The sequence below is a fragment of the Podarcis filfolensis genome (genome assembly GCF_964270895.1).
Source record: "Podarcis filfolensis genome assembly, chromosome: 17".
In the NCBI taxonomy this organism is placed as follows: Eukaryota; Metazoa; Chordata; class Lepidosauria; order Squamata; family Lacertidae; genus Podarcis; species Podarcis filfolensis.
In genome coordinates this window covers 34,396,756-34,411,360 of record NC_139621.1, presented here as the reverse complement: position 1 = coordinate 34,411,360, position 14,605 = coordinate 34,396,756, and the positions used below count along the sequence as shown (strand labels likewise).

The 14,605-nt window shown below is 44.5% G+C and overlaps 1 protein-coding gene across 1 annotated transcript in view; it reads left to right on the top strand.

Moving 5' to 3' along the window:
* The window catches only part of SHB (SH2 domain containing adaptor protein B), a 153,230-nt gene extending 138,834 nt beyond the window's left edge, over positions 1-14,396 (top strand). The window contains 1 exon segment of the mRNA XM_083593587.1: positions 8,919-14,396. Coding sequence (XP_083449713.1) covers positions 8,919-9,102 — 184 coding nt within the window. The 3' untranslated portion in view covers positions 9,103-14,396.
* The last annotated feature ends 209 nt before the right edge of the window (positions 14,397-14,605 follow it).

The window sequence follows — 14,605 nt, the reverse complement described above, 5'->3', positions numbered from 1 at the left end:
GTTTTCCTGCCCCACATGAGGCAGCCAATAATAGAGAGCTGCTGCTCTGCCTTGCTCCCATGATTGAGGGGCCACAGGGCCACGTGACATACCACGTTGTGCGTCCAGGCCCTGCAGTGTGCATGCATGATGTCTGCACATCCGCGTGGCATGCGCACGTGGTGTCAAAAGGTCCATGGCATGCTGACATCACTTGCACACACAGCGGGCCATGACGACATGTCACACGGATGCTCTGTGCCATATGTGCATGGCCACCAAAGAACTTTAGGAGCCCCGGCCCCTTCATTGAAAATTTGGAGGGGACCTTGGCCCCTCGTGTCCCCCCCAAAAAAACTTGGTGCTGGTAATACAGAGTATAGGAAGGTAAATGACACCTGCAGAATTGACTAATTGCCACAAGAAGAGTGAGAGGAGAGATTTTTTTCTCAACCTGTGGGTCCCCAGATGTTGTTGGACTACAACTCCCATCATTCTCGATCTCTGGCCTTGCTAGCTAGGGGTGATGGGAGTTGTAGTTCAACAACATCTCGGGGGGCCCACATGTTGAGAAAGGCTGTTCTAGAGGCTTGCTGGTTTGGGCAGCATTTCCTTGTCTAGCATCCCATGAAGCATCTTCCCTTTGCAGTCCCAAAAGCTGCCAGTAACTCCCATGTCTGTCCGGGGAAGGACGTTGATTTCTACAAAAGCAACAGGGTGATGGTCCGAGAAACATGCATGGACATTCCTGTTCAGTTTCTGAAGCGGACCGTAACCGAGGAAATAACTGTGTTCAGTTCCACAAGACACTTGCTGTTTGGGGGCGCTTTCAGTGCCTTTTGCTTCCATTTGAACCCAGCAGGATTAGCTGCGATCTTAAGAAATCAGTGCTTAGGACCCCCGGTCCACTGCCATTGACGATTCCACGCAAAGAGCCTGTGATTTCAGTGGGTGCCAAATTGAGGTGGTCAAAAGCAGCCTCTGGGCATGATGAAGCTGAGCAGGAGCTGCTTCAGAAATACAGCTCGGTAGAGAAAAAATCAGTTTCGTTCTGATTGGGAGCGACAATCCTCCCTTTCTTCTTCAAGATGAAGTGAACCTGACACAATGCACGGGGATTCCAAGTAATAGGGTCATAATCACTGGGCACTTGCACTGCCTGCAATTGCATAAATGTTACATGCAAGTGTTTTAAAGTCATTTTATCATGAAAAAGGAGGCAATTTAACATAACTATTACCCTGTGCTCTTCATGAAAAATGCATTAAGCAATTACAACCGAAAGTAAGAGGTCTTAGGGAAGCAACACACTGCTGTAGGCAATATGCCCCGGCAGCTGGAAGGATGTGTGATGTATTATTAAATGCCTTGATTATTAGGAAGGGGGTGGTTCCCATTAAGGGGACGGGGTGTCTGCCAGACAGAGAATGTTTGATAATCCTCTTGGTGATCAATTTTCTTCTTGTTTTGGTGGGACAGGATTGTATTTTTTTTCCCCAAAGGTAGTGCGTTGTGCAGCTTGGCAGTGTTAAACTGGGCAGGTTCCTTTGCTCAGGAGGCCCTCTAATTGTGGCTTGCTCCTTCTGCATGGGGTATCAAAGGAACCAGGAATGACACACATGCACACTGTGCTCTTATCAAAAGCCTTGCCTGGAGCTTTGTTCCCCATTATTCCATCCTGCAGGGCTTCACTGACACACCGGTTTGACATTGCTGTTGGCCAATCGCATGCGCCCGGGGATTGCAAAGGGGAAAGTTGGTGGCAGTTAAGGGCTAACCTTAAGGGCTCTTAGGAGCTTTTGGCTTATAAAAGGTAGCACTTGGGGGAGACCACTTCTCAGCCTCCTTTCCAGTGAAAGACTCTGGCAACAGCTCCTAATATATTATACACCTAACTCTCACTGCGCCTTGGCCATTTGCTAAGGTCGTCCGATAGTTTGGCTGTGCGAGACATCTAATTGCAAATCAGCACTCATGGACAGAGCTGCCTTTTCACATCAGCACAGTCCCTTTCCCCCAGAAAGATAAGCTTTCCGAGTGAGGGGATTCTCATATGATAGCTGACACTTCCACGCACCATGTGACTTGGCTTCCAGACACAGGATGACTTTGGATCGCTTCCTACCCTTGTGTTGACCACAGGGTGAGCTGTGGCCAATCACAGCTCTCTGCTGAGCAAACCTCTCCGGTAACACATGTTTGCAAATGTGTTTCGTCACATTCACACATTACATTTTCAGGTGCACACTTCAGAAATCCTTGAGCTTCATTACAAGAATACATAAATGGAGGTGGCCGAATTCTGGACTGTACCACTTCCGTTATGGGATCCTGATTACAATTGCTCCATTAAAAAGATAATTATAATCTTGCACCTCCTAGGCTATGCACACACAAAAAAGTGATATGACCACCACCTGCATATTAAAGTGGTGGTACAAGGAGAAAATTCTACCATTTCATTCTGCATAATGCATAAATCAGCTCTTGAAACATAATGTTGCTGATGTTATATTTCTTTATTTTCATTTTGTGATAATTTGTAGGGAAATAGCCTGGAAACAGCTGAAGCTTTATTGCCATGCTTAAGGTTGGAAGAGTCAGGTGCAAGTACAAAATTCAGTAGCTACAGAGAAGGCTGCAAGAGCTTAACAGGGTGCCTATTGCATCTGATTGTGCTTATGTTAGAAAAATGCAGATCTTGGCTATCTTCTTTTTTTTATTAAATATTTTCTTGATTTACAAAAGTGTTTGCAATTTCTCTCTCTTGTATTTTCTCTCTCTCGTATTTTCCCCCATGTAACATTTTTACAAATCAGTTTCATTTGTTGAGACATTAGGAAGAAAAGGGGGAAAGAGGTGAAGGGGGGGAAGATGGGTGGGGGTGGGATTGGGTGGCGATGTTTCTATTTTACTTACAGCGTTGCTTGTGCAGGTTCTTTGTTGTTCGTTTGTATTCCTTTGGTGGTGAGAGAGGTTGGGATTGGCCTAGGGTGTGGTTATTCATTTGTAGTTGGCTGTGATGGTCTTTGTTTTCATGTGTGAGTGGGTGTTTTGGATCAGGTTAGCCATATTGATTTGTATGCTGTTGGTGGATTTTTGTCGTTGTCTTGTTGGGCTGTGTATGTGATAAAGGGGAGCCATACCGGGATGAAGGTGTCTTCTTCTATTTTTCCCCGTGTCAGTTTCAGTTTGTTGGTTAATTTTTCTAGTAGGGCTGGTTCCCGTACTATTTGGATCTTGGCTATCTTCTTGACGGAATCATAGCCTACTTTTTATGAGTAGTTCTGAGCAGTTTGTAAGGCAGGTTGAAGGCTATGCCTTCTGTTTTTAGGTCTAGTGGCAAGCAATCACCACAAAGATCTATTGACTGCCATTGGATTCGCTGACCAATTTTACGGATACCTGGTATTGAGAAACCCTTTAACTAGGCTACAGAAAGCTTTATTTTTCTGGGCTTCTGGGGTTAACAAAGACAGACTGAGGGAAAACTCTCTCCAGTGTATGTGCCTTTTAAATTAGGCATCAACATCTCCTAGTTGTACCCCGCTTCAAGCCTCTCTGCTCACCTATGTCTCATCCTGCCAATTCCAAATACAGTGGTACCTCAGGTTAAGTACTTAATTCGTTCTGGAGGTCCATTCTTAACCTGAAACTGTTCTTAACCTGAAGCACCACTTTAGCTAATGGGGCCTCCTGCTGCCACCGCGCCGCCAGAGCACGATTTCTGTTCTCATCCTGAAGCAAAGTTCTTAACCTGAAGCACTATTTTTGGGTTAGCGGAGTATGTAACCTGAAGTGTATGTAACCTGAAGCGTGTGTAACCTGAGGTACCACTGTACTTTAGAGTGTAGGCGGGAAATCGCAAGCCTGAATATTCCAATGCACATTCCCTGCGCACTGAAAAATAGAACCTCAGGAAGAAGACTAGGATAGAACCCTTCTCCCCGACACTGGTTTTCTATGTGCAAGGAATTTGGTGCAGAGAGCATTCAAGCACACCGTTCCTCATTTGTAAGGTGAACTGTCCAGGAACAGTTTTACAATCTCACCTGCTATGTATGTGAAGGCCAAGGCTGAGAACTTAGAACCATTTCAGAAGATCACAGAGTTCCTGTCCTGCCTTCGTCTTAAAAGGAATTTCCAGAGTCACCGAGTGCATGGCAATGGAATTTACGAGACCGCATCCATCCTTTGCCAGTTAGTCAGACTCTCTTAATTACCAAAACAAGGGGAGATTTCATAAGTTTATTTAGTCATTCTCTTTCTTCCCCCAAGACCTTGTGCAATTCTGCCCTTATCTCATCACATAGCTTGTTTCCTCCACCAAGGATGCCACGTTTGGCTTCCTTTCTGCCAGCATTCTCCCACATACATCTCCATTACAGCTCTTGCATCAAATAGGTGCTTTCAGCAGGTTAATCATTAAGCTACTGCTCTGGTTCATTTGGGAAGCACATAGCTCACCCTGACTTCATTCTTCAAGCCTGCTCTTACCGGAGAACGGCTGTGCTTTAATTCAGCCAGGCAAGCAAGGCTACAAAAGTTGTTCTTGTTGTTTAGTCATTTAGTCGTGTCCGATCCCTTTCACAACCAGAGGTGGTGGTGGTGGTGGTGTTGTTGTTGTTGTTGTTGTTGTTGTTGTTGTTGTTGTTCAGTCGTTTAGTCGTGTCCGACTCTTCATGACCCCCTGGACCAGAGCACGCCAGGCACTCCTGTCTTCCACTGCCTCCCGCAGTTTGGTCAAACTCATGCTGGTAGCTTCAAGAACACTATCCAACCATCTCGTCCTCTGTCGTCCCCTTCTCCTTGTGCCCTCCATCTTTCCCAACATCAGGGAGTCTTCTCTTCTCTTGAGGCAGCCAAAGTATTGGAGCCTCAGCTTCAGGATCTGTCCTTCCAGTGAGCACTCAGGGCTGATTTCCTTCAGAATGGATAGGTTTGATTTTCTTGCAGTCCATGGGACTCTCAAGAGTCTCCTCCAGCACCATAATTCAAAAGCATCCATTCTTCGTTGATCAGCCTTCTTTATGGTCCAGCTCTCACTTCCATACATCACTACTGGGAAAACCATAGCTTTAACTATACAGACCTTTACTAGCCTACAAAAGTCTTTGCTAGCCTGATGGCCCACACCAACCTGTGCTGGTCATTGGTGGCCAAAAAGCTGTCTTCCAGTTTAGCAGAGCATTCAGTTACCCGCCCAGATATTTCCCGTTAATCTTTGCTGGGTCAATCATTAACTATGCTTTTTGCCTTTCGGCATATCTCTTTAAAATACAGGCTGTCCACTGCTTTTGTGGAAGGATCCAGCTGTTGTAAAGTTTAAGTGGTTTAGCGTGATGTAGCCAAACAAAAGTGTGCCTTTTCATGTTGCTCCTTAAGATTGTAAACTTTGCCTGGCTAACTGCGTTTGAGAACCAGGGTTCCACTGTATAGTAGTTTTTGCCTCTTTGTGCAGAGTTGAAGATGGACGTGGAGGGCCTGAGAGGGAACTCAAGGGAGTGTCATTTCAATGCCTGTTGCACTCTGTTGGATTCCTGCATGCTGCAGGAGACACTGCTGGGATGGCTGGTGAAAACTGCATCTCTTATGTCAAGTTCTAATACCCTTTAGCATCTAATAACACTTCTCCTGTGATGTGACATCAAGGCATTCATTTCTCCACCCCTACTATAATATGGCAAGGAGGTGCACACTGTGATGGCAATGAAAGACACCTGAAGAAGGGTGTGGGACAGATCAGTCTGGGAGTGTCATTTTCTGTGGCAGCCCCATGTCTCTGTAATGTTCTGCCATTAGTAATCCTATCCTGCGCATTGAATGTTGAGCAAGCTTTTCTCCTCAGATCCTCCTCCAGGCCCTTCAATGTCATTTTCATCCTCACAGTAAGAAACAAAAATCACAACTCCCCCCCCCCCCCGCAGTGCAGCTTTGAGCCCTTGCAAGACATTAAACTTGCTTTTATAGAGGCTTATGTGAGGATTTTCAGTTGTTCCCTCTCAAAACTCAGTCCTGCAAATAAATCCATTACAGTTACTAACCTTCATGCATTTTTACTGGTTGGCTAGCAATTTGCAGCATGTCTTTGATAGTCCCATGAATCGCAAACATCTTTTTTAGAGACCCCTATGCAATCAGTAAAACTGCAGACTTGACAAGAAATTCTCACCAGTAAATCCCGTTCTTGCATTAAGCCTGAAAAGGCATCTAAACAGACTGCCCTCCACTCTAGCCTTGAATTAATATGCACCTATTTCTGCAATCCCATTAATTTAGTGGCAGACTCTTAAAGCATTTACTAGCAGAGGGGGGAAAACATAATGAACTGAAAGCACAGAACAATATATCTGCTCATAATAATGTATTTAGAGATGTCACCCTTGGCTTAAAGGAAATCGTTTAGAGAGCAATTATGTTTCAAAAGAGATTCATTCTTGTAAAGAATTGAAATTTAAATCAAGATTTTTTAAGCTTGCCAGAGCTATAATTACAATGCCTGCAGTGATTTCTGCTCTACAGAGAAGGGTCATTTCATCGCAAAATTGCCTGAATATCTGAATAATGTGAGCCTGAAATTTCCTTCAGCTTTTTCACAGGAAACATTCACTTTTTAAAAAATAAAATTCTTTGGCAATTTCAGAGGGGATAAAGGAACTATTCTCAACTTAAAATTGCATCTCTGCATACTCTTCAGGTGCAGAATGGAATGCATGACTCACTGCTATCTCTTTGCCCCATTGACACAAAATGGGAAGATCCTTTTCAATTACACAGCCAGGGTTCTCATCAGATTTTTTTATATTTCGGATTTTTGTGCTTTGAATGGGATGGGGGCTGTCGAAAGCCTTCTTTAGGCATAATACTTAAAGCATGATTTGTTTTCCTACAGAGGGATCAAGTATTTGATGTACAATGGCCTCTTCAGACCTTACAAACAATTGCCACTAGCCGAATGCAGAAGTCAGGGGGCCAGTGGCTAGTGGGACTGGTTTATAATGTCACTAGTTGAGTTGGATCACTGTCTTTTTAACTGTAGGTGTATACATTTGTAGACTCGCATTAGTTTGTGTGATTAGGTATCTTCTTCTTCTTTGGCAAACACTCATAGCCGAGTAAGATTGTCTTCCATAAACACGGTTTTAACAATGAGTCCGTAAGGGACTGTGGAGGCCAATTCTGGATCCACACATCCTTCCACAGTGGGGACTTACGTTTCTGGGCGGGAGTTGATCACGGTGTGGATTTGCCAAACGTGCCTTCCTCTTAGCACGTTTCTCCCTTGCGTCCTGAGTTCAAGTGTCTTCAAAGCCCATGACACCTTTGGTAAAGGCTGTTCTCCAACTGGAGCTCTTGAAGGCCAGTGTTTCCCAGTTGTCGGTGTTTATACTACAGTGGTACCTTGGGTTACATACACTTCAGGTTACAGACTCCGCTAACCCAGAAAATAGTGCTTCAGGTTAAGAACTTTGCTTGAGGATAAGAACAGAAATCGGGCTCCGGCGGCGCGGCAGCAGCAGGAGGCCCCATTAGCTAAAGTGGTGCTTCAGGTTAAGAACAATTTCAGGTTCAGTACAGAACTCCGGAATGAATTAAGTATTTAACCTGAGGTACCACTGTACATTTTTTTAAAGATTTGCCTTGAGAAAGTCTTTAGACCTCTTTTGTTGACCACCAGCATTATGCTTGCCATTTTTGAGTTCAGAATAGAGTAGTTGCTTTGGAAGACGATAATCAGGCATCCACACAACATGACCAGTCCAATGAAGTTGATGTTGAAGAATCATTGCTTCAACACGGGTGATCTTCGCTTCTTCATTGGTTTGTGTGATTGGGTATAATGCAACTGCCACCCATATATATGTCACTCGCACACATACAACACATACACTCCCACACAAAGCACTAATGGTTGTCCAGTACTGCAACCGTCCTTGCTCCTTTTTCTCTCACATCAATGCCTACAAATGGCACACAGCCTCATCTGCTGTTATCTCCAGCCCTTGTGTGCAGACAGTAGACTTCTCAGTTAAAAGTAAAGGGACCCCTGACCATTATGTCCAGTCGTGGATGACTCTGGGGTTGCGGCGCTCATCTCGCTTTATTGGCTGAGGGAGCCGGCGTACAGCTTCCGGGTCATGTGGCCAGCATGACTAAGCTGCTTCTGGTGAACCAGAGCAGCGCACAGAAACGCTGTTTACCTTCCCGCTGGAGCGGTACCTATTTATCTACTTGCACTTTGACGTGCTTTCGAACTGCTAGGTGGGCAGGAGCAGGGACCGAGCAACGGGAGCTCACCCTGTTGCAGGGATTCGAACCACCGACCTTCCGATGAGCAAGTCCTAGGCTCTGTGGTTTAACTCACAGAGCCACCCGTGTCCTCATCTTCTGAGTTAGAATGTCCATAAACATTCCATAACATCTTAGCAACTACAGCTTGTTTCAGTCAGCCTGAAACTCATTCCCATTACTCTCACTGCAGATCCCTGTGGGGGTTTAAAACAGTCCACCCACCTTGCCTTTGCATCAGGATTGGTTGGCTGGTTAATTAATCTGGTGCAAGGCTCATATTGTCAGAGCCAGTTTTCTGCAAAACTGCATTTTCTGCACTTAAATTTGACACCCGGCCAGGAAACTTCGCTATCCCCTTTTCAGCACCTGCTTCAAATATTTCTGTTTAGGCAAGGCTATCCAGACACATTGATGTGCTTTAATCTATTTAATCTAGTTTACAAATCCTTTTAACTGTTCTTTAAATTTTGTCATTTACTTGTTTTTAACCAATTTAATTGACAATTTTTCTGTTTCTTGTAAACCACGGAAAGGTTTTGTCAAGCAGGCGCGTGAATTTGGTTAAGAGTTCTCTAAAACTGGCTGAGAGAGAGAGAGAGAGAGATTTCACATGCTGAATCGTTTTCTGGTTTTCTTTCTTTCCGCAGGAGCAACCAAGGGTTTATGCATATGAAGCTGGCGAAAACCAAAGAGAAATACATTTTGGGCCAGAACAGCCCCCCGTTTGACAGTGTTCCGGAAGTGATCCACTATTACACGGCAAAAAAACTCCCAATAAAAGGAGCCGAACATTTGTCGCTCCTTTACCCTGTCGCTGTCCGGACCTTATAATTTTGCGCTCTGGCCCGTGCTCCTCCTTCCTGTGGATTGGAGATGAGGGGTGCAGCAGCAAAAGTGCTCCTGCGCCGTCTACAGCGATGCTTCTTGGGACAGATGTCCAGTCCAGCCTTCCCAGTAGCGGGCTGTTGTATAGTAATCATTGCACTACTTTGCATGTCCTGTGTGGAAATATTGGTTTCTATTTATATGAGAAAGAAATGGCGTTCAGCCGCTTGAAAGGAATGCAGGAATACCCTCTCCCACGTCAATGGAAAAGTTGCCAAATCCAAAGAATGGCCTTCAAACTTTCCTGAGATCAGCAAGCTTGACATCTTCTCGCCCGTGTGTGCAGAATATTCCACGTATCGAAGCAGAACCTGCAAAATGGACACAAACTCTTGTGGCAGGAAGGCTGAGCGAGAAACGGCCCATTGTCCTTCCTCAAACCCTCAAGGCCTGAGAACTGTTTATTATGCACCCAACCCCAAATTTGTGTCGTCGTTTTTTCTGCACAGTTTAATTCAACATACGAGAGCCTCACTTTCGTTTTGTTTTGTTACAATGATGATGTGATCTGAAAATCTCGAGGAGTAATTTTGCGACAGCGAAACGGAAACAAACAAACAAAAGTTCAGTTATTTATGAATAGGGTATGTACTAAAATAGTGGTTTAATATATATATATTTTTATCCCCCTTCCCCTTTTTTTTGGTACAATAATAAAGCTCTAAGGGTTTTCTGTGCTGATTTCTAGATTAAAGGCAGTGAGTTCTGTTTTCTGTTGTGTACGTACAATGTGAGCTGTGGTGGTTCAGTGGTTTCTGGGGAGGGTGGGGTCACTACGGAGGGAGTTGATGTTTACACGACCAGATTTCGGACCCAAAAGGGCTTTTGCAGAGCAATCTTCCTTGAGCTGATGATGGCACCTAAGCCAATAGTAGCCTTCCATCTAGATATCCAACAAGCTGGATTCTCTTCCGTCTCAGGGGTGGTGTGGGGGAAAGCGCTTGAAGAACATGATTCTGCTTCTCCAGCTGAGATGTGCAAGTTCATCATGTAGCGTAATATAAATTGGGGCTGTTTTCCGACTCGCAGTCGTACAACTGGGGCTATCCTGTTATGCACATGCGCAAAATGTGTCTTGTTGTTACTGCTCCTCTTCTGCCTTCGTAAGCAATTGGAAAAGCTCTTGTCCACAGTGCAAGTGCAGTTGGCTTTCTACCTCATCTTTAAAGCCTAGGTCCCTTCCCCATCCAGTATATTCTCTGTGCCTGTTGAACAGGACGACTGCTTAGCTGTAACTTAAGAGCAGAACTTAACAAGAAAAGGCCAGGGCCACAGCACAAAGCAGCAGCCCCTGGTCAGATTATTCCCTCTACCTTTCTGACACCATTGTTGCTTACCCTGAGATCCCAAGGGTGTGTGTTTTCATGGCAACAGCAGCCAGTGAAGCAGATCAGAGGGGGTGAATGTGCACCACACATTGGGGTTGGGTCATGGGGTAATGGAACTGAAACTCAAGGCTGGGCTGGGCTGCCATCTTCAGCCTCAAGCCCCATGTTTCCCTGTGTCCACATTGCTCCAATAATATGGGCTTTGCAACAAACCTTGAGGCTGGTCCACTGCATTAACCCTTCCCATAGCACTGTGCATTTCTCCATTGGAGATCCAAGTTGAGAGACTTGCCGTTTTCTCTCTTTTCAGACTTTCAACATGGATGTGAAATTGGCCCATTTTTAAAAAAAAACAACACACACACAACTGGACTCTTTCAAGCATACAACTTCCCTTCATTTTTGTGCTGGTTTGAAAGTGTTAATGGAATACTCATTAATTCTACACTTATGTAAAATACTGCTTCGTTGTACTGTACAAATGTGAAAAGAGAAGTCATATACATGGTGTCTCTTGTTGGCTAGTTCATTTTAGCCCCGTATGGACCAGTTTCCAAGCTGGTATTAATTCCAAGGTTCTGTTTTTACCTGTTTTGAGGACAAAAAAATAAACCTCTGTAAAAGTGTCTGTGGAATCAGCTGCCGATAATCTAAATGGAAATGTTCAAACTAACTGTGCATGCCAAGTGTCTGTCTGTTGTCGTTTGGGTTTTTTTACAAATATTGTGGGGTTTTCTCCCTAAATGGAGTAAAATAATCCTTTTTTAAAAAAAAGCATAAAAACAACCAGTTTTCCCTTTTTTTATCTTCTTTACAGTCCCTCCTCCCTTCATAGCATGTGCCCTAGTCCTTTACAGTTGACTCAGAGATGCTCACTGTTGCATTAATCATCTGTTGCCAACTTGTGACCCGGGTGCTAGACGAGGATGTTGCAGTATACCTTGCCAGGAGCAAGAGTGCTGGTGGGCCTGGCTATGGCATAGAGTCCAGCCTATATTCCTCTCTGTGCCTCTAGTGTTGCCCCTGCTGCATGTTCCCCAGTCCAATTGGCCAGAAGGCACCACCAAGACTTCAAAGGTGGGCTATGTTCTGTGGTGCATTGCTAGACTACCGCTATCTGAGAATATCAGGAAGTTGCCTTATACCGAGTCCAATCAGTTGATCCATCTAGCTCAGTGTGCACCAGTGTCCTGCAACCCTTGGGTTCCCAGATCTCACATCATCCATGACCATTAGCTAAGCGGGCTGAGGTTGATGGGAGTTGTATTCTAGCATCTCAGGATCCAAGACTGAAGAACACTGGTCTATGCTAACTTGCAGCAATGGCCCATGATTTCAGAAACTGGTCTCTCCCAACCCTGCTTGAAGATTCTGGGGTCCGAACCCCAAAGAAAATGCCCTACCACTGAGCTACAAGGGTGCCCACCACTGAGCTTAGAAATACTTGCTCCATAGTCCTCTGTTGACATTTTTGACCGGTGTAGCGCCTGTTGATTCACCAGTGATTGTATTCAACTACCAACAGGATTATTTACACAGCCAAGCCCCAGCTCAGTTCTTTAGCTGTGAAGATTGGTTGTGGAGCATTTTCACAGTGACAATTGCTTGCAGCCACTGGGTACAGCAGAACAATTACCACTTGTGTGCCTCTGATAGTCAGGAGAACGTCATTGCAACTATAGCTCTTGGACCTTCAAAGCCTCAACAGAAAACAACAGAATTTACCCAAGCAACAAAAGGAGAACTCACTTGGGGGTCACTTGGCCACGGATGGCATTGAGTGGAAATATCCTGTGGCTTTTCATGAGTGATGTATGTGCATCTCTTAATACTTTGGAGTAGCAATTCACATGGAGATGTTTCCATTGCAGAACAGAGCTTAGGGTCCCATCTTCAGAGCTCTGTCACATGGTTCTTGTTTCTTGATGGTTTTTGATGCTTCATAATCTGCTCCTTCCACACCTTTTCTGATCTCAAGAAGAGTTATTCCCGAGCACCAACCACTAGCAGTTGAGCATCTCTTCGCAGCAATAATATGCTTTCAGTCGTACGATATGAGAGATTCTTGTCCTGTTTGTGAGCATCCCATAGGCCTCTGGATGGCCATTCTGAGAACAAGATGTTGGACTAATCTTTTCTAACATTACTTTCTGGTTGAAACCAAGTAGATGTATTTTTCCGCAGCATTGATTTGATGCCCTTCATGCCATCTATCCCAGAAGCAGCTCCAGGTAAGCTCTCAACCAGCTCATCATCAGTGAGTCCCTCAAGAGGTTTCAGCTGCTACTCAAATATGCTATCATTTTTTCTTGCAAAGAAGAGCGAGTTTGAACCCATGTACAGAAACCAGAACAAACCAGCTAAGCTCTCTGCACCATCAGCAAAAGAGCTTCCCACAGCTGCCTCAGGGACCCTTGAGATGGATGTAATTATGCCACCTCATATATTGGTATGAAAATTATGTCGCACATCAAAGCTTACCATCTCTCTGAGAAGAGTTCTGACCTAGTTGTTTTTCTAAGATGGCTATTTTTTTTTTTAATACCAGGTGCTTCCAGATTCCTCATGTTTCAAATCTGGAAGGACCGTACCACCTCAAATGACTTAATGTTTAAACTGACCCAAGGAGAATAGACTCCATGAGACAGACACTCGATCCAGAGTGGTGGTTTCCACAACCGTGACTGGATTACATGTTGGTGTATGTTGCTTAGCCCTCCTCAACTACATACAGTTCATGTAAAAATACTTAGGTTCTAAAGCTGGATTTTATTTTTATCATTTGGAGCAAAGAACTGCGTTGGAAAATCTAGGCAAGTGGAAAGCGAGGAACAACGTTCTGATTTGGAAGTATAATTTAAGTCTGGGATGTGAGAATCGGGTCCCTTCAGATCAGAATTCACAAAAGATCAAAGTCCTCAAACTTCCCTAGGCGCCACAACCATGCTGTTAGTCCAGAGTATTTAGTGCTTGATGCAAGCTGCACATAATATCACTCTTTTTTTACATTTGCTGTGGAGGAATCAGGAAGAACTCTGCATGTGGAAATTTGAGCAACTTCCACCTTCTTGCAGGAGGAGGTTGATGTGGGTGGTGCTTCTGTCACAGGACACGACCCTAAGTCCCAGTACGCCATCTTTCCAAGTCAGCCAAAGCAAACCACACTTCTCAACATGGGAGCCTGCTGTCATCCTGGCAGACAATTATTTTAGGACTCGTGAGCTGTCAGCTGGTTTACTCTGCATCCCCCCCTCACCCCACCCCATGCTAGCTTTGAATGTGGGGCTATTTTAGCCATAGATCTGATTTCTCTTTTCCATCTATTGCAGTGAAACTTCACAGGGTATTAACCGGGAGACTGTCCTTAATATTGTGTGGCTTATGTCTGCCCCTGCAGTCTCTCAATGTGTTTCGCACAGGTGAAAAGTGTTACGTGTTAACTTGCAGCCTCCTGTCCGAGGGCCTTACAAGAGTCTTCCCATGGACTTTAGCATGTGTCGGCCTTTTCCAAATTAATGGCACACGCATGCGTATAAACTAAGGTGTGTGATTGTGTGTTTGTGAGTGTGCACAGCTGTATAAATCCCAATTAAAGGGAACGCAATGGGCTTTAGAAAGTGTTTTTAATTTATTTTTTAACAGGATTTCTCAGAGGTGCAGCACAGCTGCAGCATAAACAGAGCCTGTCTGTTCTTTTGCACTGTAATATTGTCTCTTGTTTTATTTAAGTGATTGTGTGATGCTTATTCCCCGTCTCCTCTGGTTTTCAAAGTTTTCCTCTTTAGAAAAAAGAAACCCACACAAAACAATGTCACAGTTATTTGCGCCATTGCTTCTGGTCGAGAGATTGAGCAGCAACCGTGCCTGTGTAGTCCATTAAAAAGTTTATTTTAAATAAAAATTATAAACCTCTCCCTTTTCTTCCTCTCATTGTAGCAGTTTCCTCCCTGTCAGAGTGTATTCATATTTTCTGGAGCAGCAAACAATTGAGACTATTATTCCACCACAGAACAATCCATTGCGAGGTGCCCTGGCTTTTGTAAGGCTGTTGTGTCAGCCAATGGCAGTGGAAATGAGAATTAGGCTGTGGGTTTTGTTTAATGGAATCTGTGCCAGGCAGC